At 42.0% G+C, this 22,446-nt stretch overlaps 1 protein-coding gene across 2 annotated transcripts in view; it reads right to left on the bottom strand.

Moving 5' to 3' along the window:
- LOC122543017 (GDNF family receptor alpha-2-like) overlaps positions 1 to 22,446 on the bottom strand; it is a 311,320-nt gene that overhangs the window by 129,005 nt on the left and 159,869 nt on the right. For both annotated transcript variants that reach the window (XM_043681193.1, XM_043681194.1), the window contains exon 4: positions 11,853 to 12,198. In XM_043681193.1, coding sequence (XP_043537128.1) covers positions 11,853 to 12,198 — 346 coding nt within the window. The remainder of the gene's footprint in view (positions 1 to 11,852; positions 12,199 to 22,446) is intronic.

Raw genomic sequence — 22,446 nt, 5'->3', positions numbered from 1 at the left:
TCTGTCTCTCCAACCGATCCACTCGATCTGATAAGATTCGCATCCAACAGCATTTATGGCAGATATAATCCGCAGTAACCCTTAAACTCTCTTTAAACTCCCACATCTGACAAGAAATACATATCACTGCAAAGGCCATTTTTGCTCCTTCACAATCTACAGACCTAGAAAATAATACTGTCTTATTCCTCTACAAAACATTGCACCAGGTTAAATTAAGAGCTATGGCTTATATTTTAAGTTTAATCAAGAGACTTATCTCCAAAAACATATAATCAAGAAAGAACCCACTGTACTCACTGATACAGCCTTTCTCTTGGACTGACTTAAAACAACAATTAACTTATCTGATTCTGTGCTGTGAACTTCGCCCACACCGGTTCCTCCAAGATTAGTTGTGAATTTCACTGTTTGTTAATTTTCCCAGATGCACTCGAATGTCCAGCGACACATGAATTCAAAAACAGCAAAGGCATTAACTGTGCGGGTTCTCTCTCTCTCTCTCTCCCTCCCTCTCTCTCTCTCTCCTGCACTGTCCTCACCATGTGCTTCCTTTGTTTGCTCTTCTCCCTTTGACTTTTTTTTCCAAAGTTCCAAAACAATGCAACAGCATATAAATCAGTAATTGCTGCTCCTGGAATTAGAGGAAATCACCTCCAGCACCTAAAATACCTCAAAGAAAGGAGCAGCTCTTATAGCCAGAAATTTTTCCTGTCCTCCATCTTGGATTACCCAGAATCATATACCCATCCAGATGCCTTTTAAATGTTGTCATTGTGACAGTCTCCACCACATCCTCTGTCGGCACATTCCATACACACACCACCCTCTGTGTGAACAAGTTGCCCTTGAGTACCCTTTTAAAATTTTCGCCTCTCACCTTAAACCTATGCCCTGTAGTTCTGGACTCCACTACCCTGGGGAGATGACCTTGTTAATTTACACCATCCATATCCCTAATGATTTTATAAACCTCTATAAGGTCACCCCTCAGCCTCCAGAGAAAGTAGCCCAGCCTGTTCATCTTCTCCCTAAAGCTCAAATCCTCTAACCCTGGCAGCATCTTTGTAAATCTTTTCTGAACCCTTTCGTGTTTAACAACATCATTGTGATAGCAGGGAGACCAGAATTGAATATGGTATTCCAGAAGTGGCTGAACAAATGTCCTGCACAGCTGCAACATGACATTTCAACTCCTCTACTCAATGCACTGACCAATAAAGGAAAGCATACCAAATGCCTTCTTCATGACCCCATCTACCTGTGACTCCACCTTCAAGGAACTATGAACCTGCGCACCAAGGTCTCTTTATTCAGCAACATTCCCCAGGACCTTACCACTATGTGTGTAAGTCTTACCCTGATTTGCCTTACCAAAATGCAACTCTTCAAATTGATCTAAATTAAACTCCATCTGATATTCCTCAGCCCATTGGCCCATCTGATCAAGGTCCTGTTGTACTCTGAGATACTCTTTTTCACTGTCCACCATACCTCCAATTTCGTGTCATTTGCAAACTTACAAAACATACTTCCTATATTCACATCCAAATAATTTATATAAATGATGAACTGCAGTGGACCCAGTCACAGGCCTCCAGTTCGAAAAACAACCGGCACCATCTGTCTCCAACCTTCAAGTCAATTTTGTATTCAATTGTCCAGCAAGTTCCAGCTGATTGTTGCAAGCACACAACATTCGGAACAAAAGTAAGCCGTTCAGTCCCTCAAACCTACTCTGCCATGCATGAAGATAATTGCTGATTGGTTTGTATTTTGAATTTCATAGTTCTTCCTACTGCGATAACATGTGATTCCCTTGCAGAAGATGTGATTCCCTCAGCCTTAAGAATATTTAATGACCCCTCCTGCACCACCTTCTGAGGCAGTGGGTTCCAAAATTCCACAAGCCTTTGGGGAAAAAACATGCCTTTGCATCCATTTATTTTCAAAACACTATCACCTAATTCTTGACTGCTGCAGAAGAGGAAGCATTTTTCCAAATCCACCTTGTCAGCACCATTGAGGATTGTACATACATCAGTCAAGTGACTGCTCAGTCTTCTCAACTCAAGTAGATTTCCAAAAAAAAGTAGCCACTTAGCTGCTCTCCTGCAGTGATCTCCCCACATTGGTTTTTCCAAGGTAAGCCGTGAATTTCACTGCTTGTTTATTTTTCTGAGAAAAACTCTGATATGCAGAAGTACTTGAAATCAAACAGCAGAGGCAGTAACTGTGAAGGTACACTGCTGGACCACAGTAGTGTCGGATTCGTTCTCTATGATTCACTTCCACCATGTGGTCACTGCTTTTGTCTCCCTTCATCCTTTTTTAAAGTGCCGTTGTTTCAATTTTTTCCCCAAAATTCCAAAACAATGCAGCACCTTATAAAACAGTAAGTATTGCTCCTAGAAGTTGAGGAAATCAGCTCTAACACTGAAAATACCACCAAAGAGGAGCAACTCTTACAGCCGCAAGGTTTTTTTGTCCTCCATCTTGGATTACCCAGAATCCTTTCATCACATTCTCCCAGTTCCTTGATCTCCATCACATTTGTTCAGATGGTGCCATCTTCCAAAGCAATGCAGCTAAAATGGCTTGTTTCTTCCATGACCGTGGTTTCCCAACCACCGAGGTTAACAGGGCCCTCAAACATATCCAACCTCTCATCCATGCTTCTGCCCTTACCCCTTCCCATCACTCACAACAGCATGATCGGGTTCCCTTTAAACTCACTTTTCTTCCCATCAGCCTCCGCTTCTAAAGGATCATTTTCCACTGTTTCAGAGAACTCCAACACAACACCACCACCAAACACATCTGCCCCTCACGTTCCCGGTTTGCATTTTACAGGGATTGGTCACTCAGGGGTACCTGAGTCCATTCCACAACCACCAAATCTAACTCCTGCCCCTTCCCACAGCACCTTCCAATGTTAACTACAGAAAGTGCAACACCTGCCACTTCACCTCCTCCCTGCTCACCATCCAAGGGCCTAAAACCCTTCCAGGTGAAGCAGCATTTCACCTGCATCTCCTCCAATCTTGTGTATTGTATTCACTGCAACCACTGTGGCCTGCTCTATATTGAAGAAATCAAATGCAGACTGGGTGATTGCTTTGCGGAACATCTCTGGTCTGTGCACAAGTATGACCCAGATCTTCTTGTAGCCGATCTTTTGCACACAGCATCCTGCTCACATACCCATTTGCCTGTCCTCGACATGCTGAGTGTTCCAGCGAATCCCAACGCAAATTGGAGGGACAGCATCTCATCTTCAGACGAGGCACCTTACAACCTTCTGGACTTAATACCTTCAAACTGTGAATGAACTACCATTTCTTCCCTTTCTTTTACCTTGCATTCTGTTGTCATGTCCTCTACTGCACTTCCCCATCTCAGTGGGACTGTCTGTCCTTTCAAGTCTGGCAGCAGACACACCATTCTCACATTCCAATCATTTAATCAGAACTATCAACATCTTTTCTCCACCAGCACCCTCCTGCCCTCCCCCCAAACTATAGCATAAATGTTGTCCCCTCCACTCTTCACTTCAGCTCTGATGAAGAGTCATCTAGACTGGAAATGTTAGCTTGTTTCCTCTTCATGGATGCTATCTGACCCACTGTGACCTCCGGCATTTGTTGTTTTCAGTCCAGATTCTAGCATCTGCAATAATTTGTTCCTACTTGATGTATCAGTAACCAGGTGAGTTGCCGTCAGACAAGCTTTCCATGTAGGCCCACTCTTCTGCCCTGAATGGTTTCTGCAGGGATACCCTGATCTGCTGAATATTTCAACAATTAATTCTTTTCATTTATGATGTTCAGCACCCTCAGGTTTTTGGTTTTAGAAGTAAACTATTTTTCACATCCAGTTTCTTGGTTGATGAATACTGCCTGCCACTGTCAACCAGCTTTGATTCTTGGTTTGTGCTGAAATACTACTCTGAAGTAAGGTTTTAAAAATGGCGTTTGGGGGAATGATGGTTCTGGTGGGACACAGATACTGAGGTGGAATTCTGCCGTCAACCACTTTTCAATCATGCCAAATGAATGCATTCTGGTGGGCATGACATGAGTGCATAACCTGGTTAATTTTTAATCCTCAGAGAATTATGATGCTGCCAATGCTTTCCTACCTTTGCTGCAATCACTGATATTGGTGAAGCAATGAAGCAGTTCTAGCCGGTATATGAAATATAGAGAGCAGAGCAAACAATTACAAAATTGCAGAATTTACATCTTAGTTAGAGGCTGAGACAAGTCTAATTCAACATTCAATTTGACAAGTGAGTGAAGGGAATGGATCTTTGGAAAAAGAAAGACGAACATAGCGGTGTTGGGCGGCATGGTAGCACAGTGGTTAGCACTGCTACCTCACAGTGCTAGAGACCGGGGTTCAATTCCTGCCTCAGGCGACTGACTGTGTGGAGTTTGCACATTCTCCCCGTGTCTGTGTGGGTTTCTTCCGGGTGCTCTGGTTTCCTCCCACAGTCCAAAAATGTGCAGTTAAGTGAATTGGCCATACTAAATTGCCGTGGTGTTCGGTGAAGGGGTAAATATAGGGGAATGGGTCTGGGTGGGTTACACTTCAGCAGGTCGGTGTGGACTTGTTGGGCCGAAGGGCCTGTTTCCACACTGTAAGTAATCTAATCATAATTTCAAGTAGTGAAATGTGGTTTCACTGCCAGCAAGTTGAGCTCACAGTTGTTCACTTAATGCAATTTTGTCTGTATTTGCTGCTCTCAGCAAAGTGTATATATATTTAGTTGGCCATGAGGTCCTGCACAATTTGAATAAAAAATGCCAAAGTTGTGTTCTGCAGCTCATCCTCTATTTGGGCCACCAAAGTTGATCACATGCATGTTCAGATTCCTGATTACCCTAATTATCCATGATATGAAAGATTGCTCATTACGTTGTGGGTCAGGTAGTGGCAGTAAAAACCTTTCATCTTTCACTTGAGTGGTTGATGAAAGGCAAGAACTGCAGGATGAGCTGAGAAGAGTTGAACGCCATCCTAATTTGTATTCCTCTTGTTGGTGTCTCTGCAGTACAAAAGGACAGATGTAATTCTGTGGCACAGCGTTTCTTTTAAATATCAGAGCAGCCTGAGGGAAGGGTGTTTCTATGAATTGTGATCATGGGAAATGGCATTGCATCCAGTGAATGGAAAAAAGTCATGCTCTTCCACTGCTCTGTAACTGTTTGTCAACTGAATTATTCACCAGCAGAACCAGGTTGCCAGGTAAGATTTAATTTTATTTATTGTGAAGCATCAATTGATTTTTACCTCATATGAGAACAAGTACATTGAAGTTAAAGTGAGGTACTTTATGAAATGAATTTTAAGTTTTAACATTTTGAACTCTAGCATGAGGTAAAATCAAAACTATAGAAAGTTTTTCCACTTATTTCATTAATGTTGGAATTGGTTTCCGGTGTTGATGTCACATCACCTTTCAGAAGCTCAACCTGAAACTGGCTCAGAGTTTAAGATCTGCTGATAAGAAAACAACAATGCAGTATTGTGAGAATGAATACAAACCTCCTGGGAGGCCCTGTGGAGAGGTTGAATCTTCAATGGTGATATTGAACTTATTTTTAGGGTTGGCTGAATACTACTTGCATTTTGTTTTTTTTTTAGATTCATTCATTCTCACCCCTCCAACATGACACAAAAATAAGAGTGTAGAATGAAACCCAACCACAGCAAATGGCTGTGTACAATGTGTGAATAAAATCTACATAGACATTTTGGGAGGTCAACATGGCTTGTCACGACCTTGTTTCAGGGGCTGACAGTTGTTCTCTGTCTTGCTGTTGCCTGCCTTGACTATTTGACTTGCTCCTGTTCTCAATTGTACCAGCCACAAGCTTATCTTTTCTCACTATCTCTTTGGGCTCTCTCCCCTCCACCTTACTAGTTTAAAGCCTCCCGAGTAGCACCTGCAAATTTCCCTGCCAGTTCGCCTCTAACTCACGTATAAACTGTCCTTCATATACAGGTCACTTCTATCCCAGAAGCGCAGTGGAGGCCGGGACGTTAAATGTTTTCAAGCCAGAGATTGATAAATTCTTGATCTCTCAAGGAATTAAGGGCTACGGGGAAAGTGTGGGTAAGTGGAGTTGAAATGCCCATATGATTAAATGGCAGAGTGGACTTGATGGGCCACTCCTATGTCTTATGGTCTTATATTCCCATGGTCCAAAAATGTGAATCCCTGCCCCCTGCACCAGCTCCTCAGCCACAAATTAATCTGCTCTTAACAATAAGTATCAACATTTTGTTTGCCTTCCCAATCACTTGATATATCTGAATGCAAATTCCGTTCTATCATTCTCCTGCAAACTCCGTATTTGAATACTTTGCCATTTTTATATTCCTGACAAAAACAGACTATTCACATGACCACATTATGCTTGATTTGGAAAATGTTTGCCCACTTGCTAAACATTTTTGTACTCCTTTGTAAAGTTTGTGCCTCCTCTTACCCAACTTGCTTTCCTACCAATTTGGTGTAATCAGTAAAATTAGCATTTATAAATTAATCATTCTTTCCCCCTCATCCAAATCATTGATATAGATTGTAAATATTTACGATTTCAACAGTTACTCATGTGGTTGTCTACTCGTTACAGTCAGCAAATATGAAAAACAAATCACCCATTTAACCCTTTCTGTTCACTAAATTATCTTTATAATGCTGATATTATCCCCAACATCATTTGCTATTATCTTGTCCATCAACTTTTAATGTGTCATTTCATCAGACACTTTTTGGAAATGTAAATACACACATTGACAGAGAATGCTGGAGAAATTCAGCATGTCTGGCAACATCTGTGGAGAGAGAAACAGAGTTAATATTTCAAGTCCCATGGCTCTTCAGAATTTTGAGTTTCAGTTGCACAGAAGAATCATGAGACTCATAATCTCTGAAAATAGCTTGTTGGGTTTTTTTTTGGAAATGTTCATGAAAAGGCATGATCAATTTGTTTTTAAGCAAGGCATTTATTGCAAACCTCAGAGTTTCAGGTAATTACTGGACTTGCTAAAGATTGCCTGACTGGTTTTAATGACTATTCTCTTTGAATATTGTTTCGCATACAGTTATTCATTTTCATTTTCAGTTGAATCCACCGTGAAACCTTGTTGTCTTCTTGAAGAGCAATTGAAAGACATTTTGATACTGTGTTTCTATGTTTGTCAAGACCCAAGAGATAAATACCCTGTCTGCTGATCGAGCTCTGTATTCCCGAAAGTGAGTTTGACAGCCATTTGAACCTTCCACACCTTATCCTTTTCTATCCTTCAAAAACTAAATGTTATTGACCAAAAGTGTTTTTATCCAATGTAAGCCTGAACATTTTTTTCCCTTTTCACATATTGTTTGTATGTGGGATTTGTGTAATTTAGAGGGGTAACATTTATATTTTCATGTTTCAATTATGTGTCTGTTTGTTGGGATTAAAGTTATTTGGGAAAAAGTTTGTTGGGATTAAAGTTATTAAACAAACCTAGCTGGTAGAACTTTGTGTCCAATGTCTGTTAGACAGGAGTGTGTGATTGACATCAGGACTTGGGTGAAAAGAATTTAATTCATGTTGTGATCTGTGGAGTTGTGGAAAGAGAGAAAAACGATGCACTTCTCCTTCCTTGGTTCCAAAACATGAATGAGAAGGTGGGAATTAGAGAGGCATAGAGGAAGAAATGAAGGGATGAAGGAAGACGACACATGAAAAAGGAGAAGGAAAAATTAGAATAGGTGTTAATTTTCTGAGAAGAGAAAGAAAGGTGACAGAGTGAAAATGAAGAGATAATTGGAATATTGACACCAGTGCACAGTGCACCAGCAGACAAGTATAAGATGATTTTGAGAATGCTGTGGAGTCTGTGTGCAGATGTACTAACATCCAGAACTGTGATGAGGAGACTTGTGATCATGATACAATACAAGCCACTCTGGAACACCATTCCCCAATCTTTTTCAAGTATTAGATTTAGCTGAATACTCTGAACTGGGTCAAATATATTTACATGCTTTCAAACTTTCGTTTTTAATTCACTGACATCCGCCTAACATTAAGAGGTTTCCCAAAGGAAACTTGGAGACATTAATGAATTCACTTTTTCGAACCCGTAGAGCATGGCTTTGGATAGTAGTTTGACACTGGGTAGAAAATACTTCTTGTCTTAATTCTTTTACTTCGGCTGTGGTTGTGTCAGAATCATGATCAGACATGCAAAATCCACCAGTGATTAATATTGTGGTCAGCAATATGATAATGATTTTTGTGGTATAGATACACTTTGGGTAGAACACTAGTGATAACTTCCCTGCTCTTCTTTGAAATAGTGCCATGGAATCTATGACATGTGCCTGAGCAGGCAGATGGAACCTCAATTTATTATCTCATTCAAAAATAGCATCTTTGACAGTGCTGAGCACTGGTGTGTGAGCCTCCATTTTTATTTGCCCAAGCCTTGGATTGAAATTGAACCTGGAACCTGTGCTTCAGATTTGAGAGTAATACTGATTGAACTATGCTGAATATCTGTGCCCTCATTTGATAATCAGCCAAAGTCCATCAATTTGAATCAAACAGATAAAAGGACACAAGAAGCATTTGTGAGAGAAAAGCAAGAACAAATGAGAAAGGGAGAGGAAGAGAAAAGTACCATGATAGAATTTGAACAGGGACTTGGAAGGAAAAGAGGTGGAAATTAGCACTGTTATAAGAGAGGAAAAATGTCAGGTGAAAGAATGTGACAAATCTATGTACCCACAAAACTTTTCTGTCATGCAAAGAGTTACCAAGTTATTTCCAATACCTGAACTGTCAGTGATCAGAGATTTACTTACTTCAACTTTATCCAATACACTGTGATACTCTGACACATAGTCTCCAGGAATAGTGCCAGAAGACTGGAGGATAGCAAATGTTGTACCCTTGTTCAAGAAGGGGAGTTGAGACAACACTGGAAATTACAGACCTGTGAGCCTTACTTCAGAGTCACAGAGTCATAGAGATGTTCAGCACGGAAACAGACCGTTCAGTCCAACTTGTCCATGCCGACCAGATATCCCAACCCAATCTAGTCCAACCTGCCAGCACCTGGCCCATATCCCTCCAAAACCTTCCTATTCATATACCTATCCAGATGCCTTTTAAATGATGCAATTGTACCAGCCCCTATAGCTAAAATCCTCCGACCCTGCCAACATCCTTGTAAATCTTTTCTGAACCCTTTCCAGTTTCAGAACAATTTCCAATAGGAAGGAGACCAGAATTGCATGCAATATTCCAACAGTGGCCTAACCCCAATGTCCTGTACAGCTGCAACATGACCTCTCAACTCCTGTACTCAATACACTGACCAATAAAGGAAAGCATACCAAACACCTTCTTCACTATCATATCCACCTGTGACTCCACTTTCAATGGACCTGAATTCCAAGGTCTCTTTGTTCAGCAACACTTCCTAGGACCTTACCATTCTATGTATAAGTCCTGCCATGATTTGCCTTTCTAAAATGCAGCACCATGCATTTATCTAAATTAAACTCCATCTGCCACTCCTCAGCCCAATCGCCCATCTGATCAAGATCCTGTTGTACTCTGAGGTAACCTTCTTCGCTGTCCACTACACCTCCAATTTTGGTGTCATCTGCAAACTTACCAACTATACCTCTTATGCTCACATCCAAATCATTTATACAAATGATGAAAAGTAGTGGACCTAGCACCGATCCTTGTGGCACTCCACTGGTCACGGGCATCTAGTGTGAAAAACAACCCTCCACCACCACCCTCTGTTTTCTACCTCTGTGTCAGTTCTGTTTCCAAATGGCTAGTTCTCCCTGTATTCCATAATACCTAATTCTCTTCCATGAGAGTTGTGGGTAAAGTGTTGGCAAAGGTTATAAGAGATAGGATTTATAATCATCTAGAAAGGAATAAGTTGATTACGGATAGTCAACACGGTTTTGGAGAAGGGTAGGTCGTGCCTCACAAACCTGATTGAGTTCTATGAGAAGGTAACCAAACAGGTGGATGAGGGTAAAACAATTGATGTGGTGTATATCGATTTCAGTAAGGTGTTTGATAAGGTTCCCTATGGTAGGCTATTGTAGAAAGTACAGGGATTGAGGGTGATTTCGCGGTTTGGATTCGACATTGGCTCACTGGAAGAAGACAGAGGATGGTGATTGATCGGAAATATTCATCTTGGAGTTCAGTTACTAGTGGGGTACCACAGTGATCTGTTTGGGTCCACTGTTGTTTGTCATTGGAGGCTTGTGACAGTGGTGTGCCGCAAGGATCAGTGCTGGGTCCACGACTTTTCGTCATTTATATAAATGATTTGGGTGTGAACATAGGAGGTATAGTTAGTATGTTCGCAGTTGATGGTCGGCAATTGGACACTGACAAAGGTTACCTCAGAGTACAATGGGATCTCGATCAGATGGGCTAATGGCTGAGGAGTGGCAGATGGAGTTTAATTTCGATAAATGCGAGGTGCTGCGTTTTGGAAAAGCAAATCAGAGCAGGACTTTTTCACTTAATGGTAAGATCCTGTGGTGTGTTGCTGAACAAAGAGACCTTGGAGTGCAGGTTCATAGTTCCTTGAAAGTAGAGTTGCAGGTACATAGGATAGTGAAGAAGGCGTTTGGTATGCTTTCCTTTATTGGTCAGAGTATTGAGTACAGGAGTTGGAAGGGCATGTTGTGGCTGTACAGGACATTGGTTAGGCCACTTTTAGAATATTGTGTGCAATTCTGGTCTCCTTCCTATCGGGAGGATGTTGTAAACTTTGAAAGGGTTCAGAAAAGATTTTCAAGGATGTCACCAGGATTGGAGGGTTTGAGCTATAGGGAGAGGCTGAATAGGCTGGGCTGTTTTCCCTGGAGTGTTGGAGGCTGGGGTGACCTTGTAGAGGTTTATAAAATCATGAAGGGGCATGGATAGGATAAATAGACAAGGTCTTTTCTGTGAGGTAGGGGTGTACAGAAGTAGAGGGCATAGGTTTAGGGTGAGAGGGGAAAGAAACAAAAGGGACTGAAGGGACAACTTTTTCACACAGAGGGTGGTGTGTGTATGGAATGAGCTGCCAGAGGAAGTGGTGGAGGCTGGTACAATTGCATCATTTAAAAGGCATCTGGATGGGTAAATGAATAGGAAAGTGCCAGCAAATGGGACGAGATTAGGTTAGGATAGCTGGGCGGCATGGACGAGTTGGACCGAAGGGTCCGTTTCTGTGCTGTACATTGCTATGACTCTATCACTCTAATAACAGGCATTTTTATTGTGTTTCTAGCCTCAACTGTCGACCTGTCATCTGTTGGCCTGTTCATGCTCAGTTAATCTACAGAGGAAGCATCTAAGTCCATCCAAGGTCCATTCCATTACTGATCAGAGTAAGAGTAAGAGTTTCATTCAATTAAGAAGGTACTTTGCCTTACTGAAGTGATTGCACAGTTTAATCAGACCACCAGTTATTGATTTGAATACCTTCAAAGGGGCACACTTGTATCAGATTGTTCTAGGTTCACAATACGGCTCCTCTTTTGGCTCACTGCAGTTGGCATAAATACAGAAACAATTCAAAGTGCCATGTAATAAGCAGGAAAAGAATTGAGTAAACACTGAGAATAGGCAAGGAGAGAGGCTTCATGTCAAAAATTTTGACCTGTATCCAGAGGTGCAGTGAGATGATATTTCAGTCCTTCATTTGCTCATGTTACCAAACAGCAGTGCCAGATACTGAATTCTAATACCAATGTGATAGTATATCACATGCTCCAGTAACCTTGCTAGAACAATTGTGCAGATTGCTGGCCTTACCTGCACACGTGGTCCGTCTTACAGGTCTGATGAAGTGCCAGGCAGTTTAGCTTCTCCTTGTCTTCATATGAGCAGGTGGGTACAATGGTTTGGCGGCGCCTCTCCGCACAAGCTGGGTCGTTACAGGAGCAGAAGAGCAACCGATAGCTGTACTCTGCAGGCACGCGATCAAAAAACTGCCTCAGTGACTTGTGGCATTTTCGGCGGCTGCAGGTATCGGAGGTGGAGGTGCGCTTGACGCAAGTGGAGATGTACATGGAGCGGTATCTTTTACAGGTGTCATTCAGGTTGCAAGCCTTGGCTGCATCCAAACATTGGTTTCCTCGAGCTCCAGTGGGCTCCAAACCTACAAACACAATGATAGAGAGGGGAGGATAAATATAAGTGAGATTTATTCAGAAGCTTGTGCTGGGTAATAAAACAGGTCCAAACAACAGGATAGACATATGCAATCTGAAATAACTGATCTGAATTGAACATATAATGCAGCGAAAGAAAACACTCTCCCTCATCTTGTGATATTCAGGATGCGTCAACAAGATTGAAATCGCACATTTGGGTGCCATGATGCCTAGTGCTGAATGATTTGAAGACAATAAAATTTCAGTTAGACAGCATGTCTAAATTTCTGTTATGGAACTACAAGCTCCTGAAGGCCAAAACAGCTTGATGTTCTTTACCTTTACATGGATTGCCCTGATCTAAATCTTTGCACAGTATTTACAGCCCAGAAACAAGCTGTTTTGCTCAATCATTTCTTGCTGGCATTTGCACACCACTCAAGTCTCCTCCCATTCTTCCGCCTACACCATTGTTTCCTTATATTCCTTTCTCCCTTATGTATTTATATAACATCCTCTTAAGTGCATTGACGCTGTTCACTTCAGCTGCTCTCTGTGGTAATTTCACATTCTCAGCACTTTCTGAGTAAAGACGTTTCTCCTGAACTCTTTATTGTATTTATTTCTATTATTCTGTTCTGGTGGGCCTCTAGTTTTTCTCTTTCCCACAACTGAAAGCTTCACCCCTATTGAAATTTGATCAAAACTTGGCATCATTTTTCAGATCTCCATTTGGTCACTACTCAGCTGTCATATTTTAAGAAAAATGAGACCCAGCCTGCACAACTCTCATTGAACTCCCAATTGTGGAGTCCTTCCTGTTGATCTTTGTTAATCTTCTCAAGCCTCTCTCTGTCATTATTCTACATGTGATTTAACCAAGGCTTGGTACAAGTTTGGCTTGACTTATTCATTTTTAAAATTAACTCATTGAGAAATCAGTGCTTGGAATGTTGGAGATTAGAAGCTTTGAGAAAGGCCCTTCCTTGCTGATGAAGACAAAACACCTTATTCTGTCAGTATTCCCACTTGAGATACCTAGAAATCAAAGCTACAGGGACAGGAATTCGATGGCAGTTTGTTGACAAAGACAAAATATCACAGTCCCTGCAGTAACAACTTTCTCAAGGGCAGTAAATGCTGGCCAGCCAGCAACATCCACAAGCGAATAAAACCTGTCAAATTGCATGACCAGGAACTAAACATTGAGAAAGAACAACAGGTGTGACCATTCGGCCCTCAAGCTGTTTTACACATTCAAGCAAATCATGGCCGATCTCTACCTTAACACTACTTTCCTGTCTTAGTTTTAGTTCTGTCAATATCCTTATTGAACAAAATTCTATGAGGGTTTAAGTCTTACATTGACCTGAAGCATGGCTAGCTTCCTGGGGGAGCAGGGGCTCTTCACTGCCTTTTATGTTTTGTCTTGCTTCCTGATTTTAGAATTAAAATCCATGTAGTGTGGAAACACGTACTTCGGCCCAACAATTGGTCCACACTGACCCTCCAAGGAATAACCCACCCAGACCCATTCCCCTGCACTGTATTTACCGCGACTAATAACTGACACTATGGGCAATTTAGCATGGTCAATTCATCTGACCTGCACATCTTTGGATTGTGGGAGGAATTCGGAGCACCTGGAGTAAACCCACGCACTTACAGATCCACACAGACATTTGCCCAAGACTGGACTTGAATCCGGTCCCTGGCGCTGTGAGGCAGCAATGCTAACCACTGAGCCACTGTGCTGCCCTCAAATCAGGAGGTATCAGTCCTGAATGGCTTAGCTCTCGTTTTAAAGTTATGCCCCGTAATACTGAATGCCAAAACAACAAAAATAGAGTCACAATCTATCCTATCAAATTCTGCTATCATTTGAAACGTCTCCTTAAATTGCTCCTCAGTCTTAAATATGAGACAATAAAACCATGCTTCTGCACTCTGACCTCATAATTTAATCTTTTACAGGTCCATTTTCACTTTGATTGCATATATATAGCATCATTAATGCACAGAGAATGGAATGCACGTGATTGTCCTCAAAGCCAGTCAGTCTTTTATGCTGGGTTACACCTGGCCATGGGATACTGTTCACAGATTGTAGCATTGTGGACAATGCTGGGTCTCCTGGCACATTGCCTAATAGCTTGTGACATGCGGGAATTTTGGGGGATATGGCAGAAGGGGTCACTTGATCCACAGACAGAATGTGGCACTTGCCAGATTGTTTTGCCTTGTCAACCTAGTCCTTCATCACCAACCACAAATAAGGGACATGTCATTTCCTTGGACTGGTCTCTGTCTATAACCCTGAATGAGGCGGAAGAGAGTGGACACCCAGACACTGAAAAATTTGATCAAATTTGTCCTCAATCATTGTCTGCACTGTTCCATTAGCTACAGTGTTGCCATTGACAGTTGCACTTGTAAAGAAATCAGATCTCCTATTAAGATCAAATCTTCAGAGAAAATTGTGAGAGAGTTGAATTAACAGGGCCATGCCCTGACCCTCTTTACCAAACTTAGATCGCACAAATACAAATGCTGGAAACCTCACCGTGTTATGGACTAGACCAAACCCCCTCAAAATACATCAAGGAGATAGCCTAGATCTTATATTTAATCTTATTCAGAGGCAAATGTGCGGCACTGTTTTCCCTGGAGTGTCAGAGGCTGAGGGGTGACATTATAGAGGTTTATAAAATTATGAGGTGGTGGATAGGGTAAACAGACAACTTCTTTTCCCTGGGATGAGGGAGTCCAGAGCAAGAAGGCATAGGTTTAGTGTGAGAAGGGACAAATTTAAAAGGGACCTAAGGGGCAATTCTTTTCATGCAGAGGGTAGTGCCTGTATGGAATAAGCTGCCAGAGAAAATGGTGGAGGTTGGTACAATTACAACATTTGAAAGGCTTCTGGACAGGTATATGAATAGGAAGGGCTTGGAGGGATATGGGCCAAGTGCTGGCAAATGGGACTCGATTAACTTTGGATATCTGGTCAGCATGGATGAGTTGGACCAAAGGGTCTGTTTCCATGCTCTCCATCTCTATAAATTCTATGACTATACCAGCCATATTTGCATTCCTATTGTCGTGGTTTGAATTGTTTACTGGTCACTGAGATTGACAGTAATGAAGAAGGAAGAGATTGCTTCACAATCAATTAATAATTTTGCAAGGGCAATAACTGTCATGACATGGACAACCAGTTTCTACACAGAAAACGAGATGGATGATCAATTATTGTCATCATTGTGACTTTTGCCTTGTAACAATTCTCATGGCTTTTGGTTGTATCAACTTCAAGACTTCTTGCTCTTTATGAATAGGGGAGGTGATGGCTTAGTGGTATTATCGCTAGACTATTGATACAGAAATTCAGCTGATGTTCTGGAGACCGAGGTTTAAATCCCATCATGGCAGTTGGTAGAATTTGAATTCAATAAAACAAATCTGGAAGAGCCTAATGAAGACCATGAACCATTGTGGATTGTCAGGGAAAACTCATATGGGCCACTAATGTCCTTCAGGGAAGGAAATCTGCCATTCTTACCTGGTCTGGCCTACACATGACTCCAAACCTACAGCAATGTGGTTGACTCTTAACTGCCTTCTGGACAATTAGGGATGGGCAATAAATGCTGACCTAACCAGCAACACCCTCATGCCATGAGTTAATTTTTAAAAATGTACGACTGCATTATTTGCACAAAGTGGAATGTCTCCTTCAAAAGATAGGACCCTAAATTCAGCAGCATTCCCTCAGTTTGTCACTGCAGCCTGGACTGCGCACTCATGTCCATGGAATTAAACTCGCAAACTGTTTAGAATCTGAGACAGTTGTGTGCCTCAAACCCATCTATAACATTCACATGATGACAAATATTTTACCCCAATAAGTAATTCAATTGGAGCTTCCCTCAATAAGTTTGTCAGATCAACCACTTCAATTCATATAGCACTCACACTTCATTAGTTGCAGAAGATTTGACATCTAGCAACTCAGGATTGGGAATCCCTGAGGCACTGCAAGCCATCAGCAGCAGCAGAGTCATACTAGAACATAATCTGCAACTTCATGGCCAGGCATAAACTCCATTCTACCGTTCCTATCAAGTCAGGGATCAACCCTGGTGAAATGAAGAGTTCAGGAGGGCATACCAAGAATAGCTCCAAGCATTCTGAAAAATGGGGCATTCACATGGTGAAGTTATAAACAGGGCTACTTGGATGTCAAACAGCATAAGCAGCAAGTGATAGACATCGCAAAGCAATCCCACATTAATAGATTAGATCTAAGCTCTGCTGTCTTGCCACCAGTCATGAATGGCAGTGGACACTTAAATTACTTACTGAAGGGGATAACTCCACAAATATCCCTATCCTCAATGATGGGAGAGCCCAGCAGATCAGTACCAAAGATAAGGCTCAAGCATTCACAACAATCTTCTAACTATGACTGAAGACTTGTGTTTCAGAACTGCTGCACCAAGTTGTTTGAGTACAGCTGCAACACTGTCTTCCCAACTATCTGGAAAATTGTCCAGGTACGTCCTGGACACAAAGTGGGACAAATCCAACCCAGTCAATTACCGTTTCAACAGTATTCTCTTGAACATTCAGCAGGCAATGGAAGGGTCATCTGCGATACGATTAAGCAATGCTTGCTCAGCAATAACCTGTTCACTGATACTTAGTTTGAGTTCTGCCAAGGCCATTCAGTCCTCGTCTTATTGTAACCTTGGTTCAAACATGTACAAAAGATCTGAATTCCAGAAGTGAGGTGTGAATGACTGCCCTTGGTGTCGAACTCGTATTTAAGTGAGTGTACCAGCAAGGAATCCATTCAAAACTGGAATCATTGGGAATTGCGGAAAACTCGATGGCTGTACTCGTACCTGGCACATAAGAAGATGATTGTGGTTATTGGAGGTCAGCTGTCTCAGCTCCAGACATCTCTGCAGGAGATCCTTAGGATAGTGTTTGAGGCTTAACTACCTTTTGCTGCTTCATCAATAACATTCCCTCCATTGTAAGGTCAGACATGGGGATGTTCACTGATGATAGCACAATGTTCATCACTGTTTGCAACTCCTCAGATGCTAAGGTAGTCCATTTTCAAATGCGACAAGACCGAGACAGTATCTAGCGAGTTTTGAGAAGATTTAGTATCTAGCCTTGGGTTGTAAAGTGGTGCACAAATTTCCATTACAAACATCCTGGGGGTTATCAATCTGCATATATAAATACAAAAGCGACAAGAGCAGGTGAGAAGCTCAGAATACAGCAACAAGTAACTCACCTCCTGACTCTCCAAAGCCTGTCCACCATCTGCAAGGCACAAATCAAGCGTGTAAGGGAATATTCCCCACTTGCCTGAATGGATGCAGTTCCAAAAGGATTACAGGCGCTTGACACTATCCAGGACAAAGCAGCCCACTTCCACAAACACGCAGTCACTCCACCACTGATACTCAGAAGAAGCAGTTCATATGATCTCCAAGATGTTCCACAAGTTCAAAGGAAGCAGAAACAGAGAAACAACACTTGCAGTTCCCTTCCAAGCCACACACTGTTCTGACTTGGAAATATTTTTCTTTCATTGTTGCTGGGTCAAAACCCTGCAATTCCCTCCCATATGGTATTGTGAGTCTCGAACCAGAACGTGGATTGCAGCAGTTCAAGAAAGCAGTTCACAACCACCTTCCCAAGGGCAATTCGGAACTGGCAATAAATACTGGCCAAGCAGTAATGCCCAATTCCCATGAGTGAATAAAAAAAACTGGTGTTGCATTTAACAAATGAATTTCCTCAATTCATTCAAGTGATTGAAAGTTAGCTTGTGAATCATTTGCTTCTTGGAATGTATTTAGCTTTCCAGCGCGTTTTATTGAGAAAACTCAATTTACAATTCAAAAATTCTCTGTACCCTTGACTCCAGAAATCACTAGTTCAGGTTTCTGTTCAGTGCCTGGAATGTATTATGTCCGAATTTGTTTCAGAGTCCAAAATGAAACAATACACTGCCATCACTCATGAACATTCTTTCACTCTCACCTCATTTCAAAATATTCAAGGACTGGAACAGGGTACAACATGATCTTTTGTTTGTGGCTACATTGGTCAGTTGTGGCTCAGTTGCTAGCACTGAGAGTCCTAGGTGTCATCTTCAAGGTCCACTTGAAGCCTTGAGCATGATCATCAGGACTGATATCCCAGGACATTTCTGTGGAACTGCTGTTCTTTGACAGATGCCATCTTTATGATGGGAGAGCAATCTGTTCCCTCTCTGGTATTACATACAAAGAAAAGCAGGGGACTCAGCTCTGGTGTCCTGGTCAATATTTATTCATCTCACACATCAAAAACTCATCACCAGATCATTATATTGCATTTGTGAGAACTTGCTGTGAGGAAACTGGCTGAGACATGACGGAAATTATTTATTTCAAAGTCACTTGATTGACTGGAAAGAACTTGGCAATGTCCAGTGATCATGAATGGTGCAATGAAAATGTCACTCTTTTAATTCATTTTACATCATAATATGCAGCCGAGGTTAACACAGATGATCATTGCATGCACAACAGATGTTTTCAGAATTGTTATAGTGTAACAATCCCTGGATTCATATTAAAATACCACAGTTGCATTACTTGATTTGAAGAGTTACAAGATGTAACAATTAAGCTAAACTGACCTACTTTCAGTTTCTGAAGCATCCTGACCTATTACAGTCACTCTGAAGTGTACAGATTGATCAATGTTGACATACAGGCTTGACCTTTTCAATTGAGCAATAGTTTGACAGAAACAAGCTGTCTTCATCTGTGAAATTGTTGCTCCTGGCCTCAAAGCCTTATCCTTGGAGCCCTTGTTCTTTGTTTCATTAGTTATTTCTCATTGAATTATCATTTGTTCTGCATTGTTCTGTTTCAGGTATTTGCCGTATTTCTGAAGGCACAGAAATTGCTTATGAGTCAGAGCTTATATGGGCTCAAGGCTGCAGGTGACCACAAGTCCAAGCTGTCAGTGCAGTCCAGGACTGACCAAGTTCTGAACCTCCAGAGGAATTGTCCTTGGAATGACCACATTAGATTAGATTAGATTAGATTAGATTACAGTGTGGAAACAGGCCCTTCGGCCCAACAAGTCCACACCGACCCGCCGAAGCGCAACCCACCCATACCCCTACATTTCCTCCTTTACTACGGGCAATTTAGCATGGCCAATTCACCTAACCTGCACATCTTTGGACTGTGGGAGGAAACCGGAGCACCCGGAGGAAACCCACGCAGACACGGGGAGAACGTGCAAACTCCACACAGTCAGTCGCCTGAGGCGGGAATTGAACCCGGGTCTCAGGCGCTGTGAGGCAGCAGTGCTAACCACTGTGCCACTGTGCCACATCTGCTCTCTCATATGAATGTAGAAAATCTTTGAAAAGGTGCTGAGGCAGAGTTTGGTAGTTATCACATTGCTATTGTGGGAGTTTGCTCTGTGAAAATTAGCAGCTTGTGTTTCCGACATTTCTGACATTTTTGGAGAGTTTCAGTAAAACACTGCAAAACCACTTCATTGGGCATAGGTATTTTGGAATATCGTGATATTGTGAAAGATGTGGTAGGAATGCAATTTTATTTCCTCTTTTTGTCTGTCAAGTATATAATATTTACAGTCTGGTGTTTGCCAATTTATTTTAGATTGGCTACAGTCTCCATAACACTTTTGCAGACATGCATGCACAGATATGATCACACAGCATGTTCATAATTTTACTCAGGCCCAGGTTTGTGGTCATTTATTCATGTACACAATCATTTGCACAAATTTTCTTAAGTTTTATTTGTTTTATAAGAATCAATTATTTTATCCTTACATTATCAGGACTTGATCGGACCAACATCCTACAGATGTCAAGTTGCAGAGTAAATACTAAGTATGTTCCTCATCTGAAGACTGCAAAAACACATGTTGCTTATTACTTTGCATCATTAGCTGCAAGAAAATATTGCCAAGATCAATTTTCAAAATGTGATTTGCAAAGGTCACAATGTGCTCGTAAAGCCTCAACACATGGAGAAAGTGAGGACTGCAGATGCTGGAGATCAGAGCTGAAAAATGTGTTGCTGGAAAAGCGCAGCAGGTCAGGCAGCATCCAAGGAGCAGGATAATCGACGTTTCGGGCATAAGCCCTTCTTCCTGAAGAAGGGCTTATGCCCGAAACATCGATTCTCCTGCTCCTTGGATGCTGCCTGACCTGCTGCGCTTTTCCAGCAACACATTTTTCAGCAGCGAGCATCAATACATGGACTGCACCTAAATCATTGTAGAATTGAAGTTCAGATGGGCCTAGGGTGTCAGAAGGAAAAGGAATCATGACGATTGTTTCCTGTTCTTCATTCATTCAAGAGATGGAGAACTCTCTGGTTCAGCTGGTATTGGTTGCCCATCCGTTAATGCCCTGGAAAAGATGGTGGTGAGCTGCATTCTTGAACCAAAGAAGTTCATTTGGTGTAGGTAGACCCACAGTGATGCTAAGGAGGGAATTCCAAGATTTTGACCCAGCAACACTGAACAACATAGAACATTACAGCGCAATATAGGCCCTTTGGCCCTCGATGTTGCGCCGACCTGTCATACCAATCTGAAGCCCATCTAACTTACACTATTCCATGCATGTCCATATGCTTGTCCAATGACGACTTAAATATTGTAAGTTGGCGAGTTGGCGAATCTACAACTGTTGCAGGCAAAGCATTCCATACCCTTACTACTCTCTGAGTAAAGAAACTACCTCTGACATCTGTCCTATACCTATCACCCCTCAATTTAAAGCTATGCCTCCTCATGCTTGCCGTCACCATACTTGGAAAAAGGCTCTCCTACCTAACCCTCTGATTATCTTGTATGTCTCTATTAAGTCACCTCTCAACCTTCTTCTCTCTAACGAGAACAGCCTCAAGGCCCTCAGCCTTTCCTCGTAAGACATTCCTTCCATACCAGGCAACATCCTAGTAAATCTCCTCTGCACCCTTTCCAAAGCTTCCACATCCTTCTTATAATGCGGTGACCAGAACTGTACACAATACTCCAAGTGCGGCCGCACCAGCGTTTTGTACAGCTGTAGCATAACCTCATGGTTCCGGAACTCAATCCCTTTGTTAATAAAAGCTAAAACACTGTATGCCTTTTTAACAACCCTGTCAACCTGGGTGGCAACTTTCAAGGATCTGTGTACATGGACACCGAGATCTCTCTGCTTATCTACACTACCAAGAATCTTACTATTAGTGCAGTACTTTGCATTCCGGTTACTCTAACCAAAGTGAATCACCTCACACTTGACCGTATTAAATTCCATTTGCCACCTCTCAGCCCAGGTCTGTAACCTACAACATCCTTAATCACTGTCCACAACTTCACTGACCTTAGTGTCGTTTGCAAGTGGTAATATATTTTCACATCAAAAGAAACTTGCAAGTGGCAGTGTTTCTCTGTCATTGCTACCGATGACCTTCTAGATGGTAGTGATAATGACTTTTGAACGTTGCTGTCAAGAAGCCATGGTGAATTTCTGTAGTGTGTCTTTTAAATGGTACGGATTGCGAGCATTGTGTTCCAGTGGTGGAGGGACTTAATTTACGTGGATGTGGTGTCAATCATGCAAGCTGCTTTCTCCTGGAGTGTGTCACATCTCCTGGGTGTTATTGGAGCTGCACCTGTCCAGGCAAGTGGGGAGTACTCCATCACCCTTGTGCCTTGTGGACATGCTCTGGAGAGTCAGGAGGTGAGTACTCAGTGCAGGATTTCTCGCCTCTGACTGTCTCTTACAGCCGCAATGCTTATCAAGTCATAGAATCCCCACAGTGTGGAAGCAGGCCATTTGGCCCATCGAGTTCAGACTGACTCTCTGAAGATCATCCCACCCAGACCCAGCTGTAACTCATTTCCGATGGCTAATCCAACTAGCCTGCAAATCCTAAACAGTGTTGGCAATTTAGCATGGCTAGTCCAATTCAGTTTCTGGTCAATGATAACTCCAAGGATTCTGATAGTGAGGAATTCAACAGTCATAATGCCATTGAGAATCAACAGGAAATAGTTAGATTCTGCATTTTTGGAGATGGTCATTGCCTGGCGCTTGTCTGGCAGAAATGGCATTTCTCATTTGCCATGCAAAACCCAAATCTGTATCATACAAGTAAAACCAGAAAGAACTGCAGATACTTGAAATCAGAAACAAA

Source organism: Chiloscyllium plagiosum, chromosome 42, assembly GCF_004010195.1.
Source record: "Chiloscyllium plagiosum isolate BGI_BamShark_2017 chromosome 42, ASM401019v2, whole genome shotgun sequence".
NCBI lineage: Eukaryota > Metazoa > Chordata > Chondrichthyes > Orectolobiformes > Hemiscylliidae > Chiloscyllium > Chiloscyllium plagiosum.
Note: the sequence above shows the minus strand (reverse complement) of the source record. Positions and strands in the feature narration are given on the sequence as shown.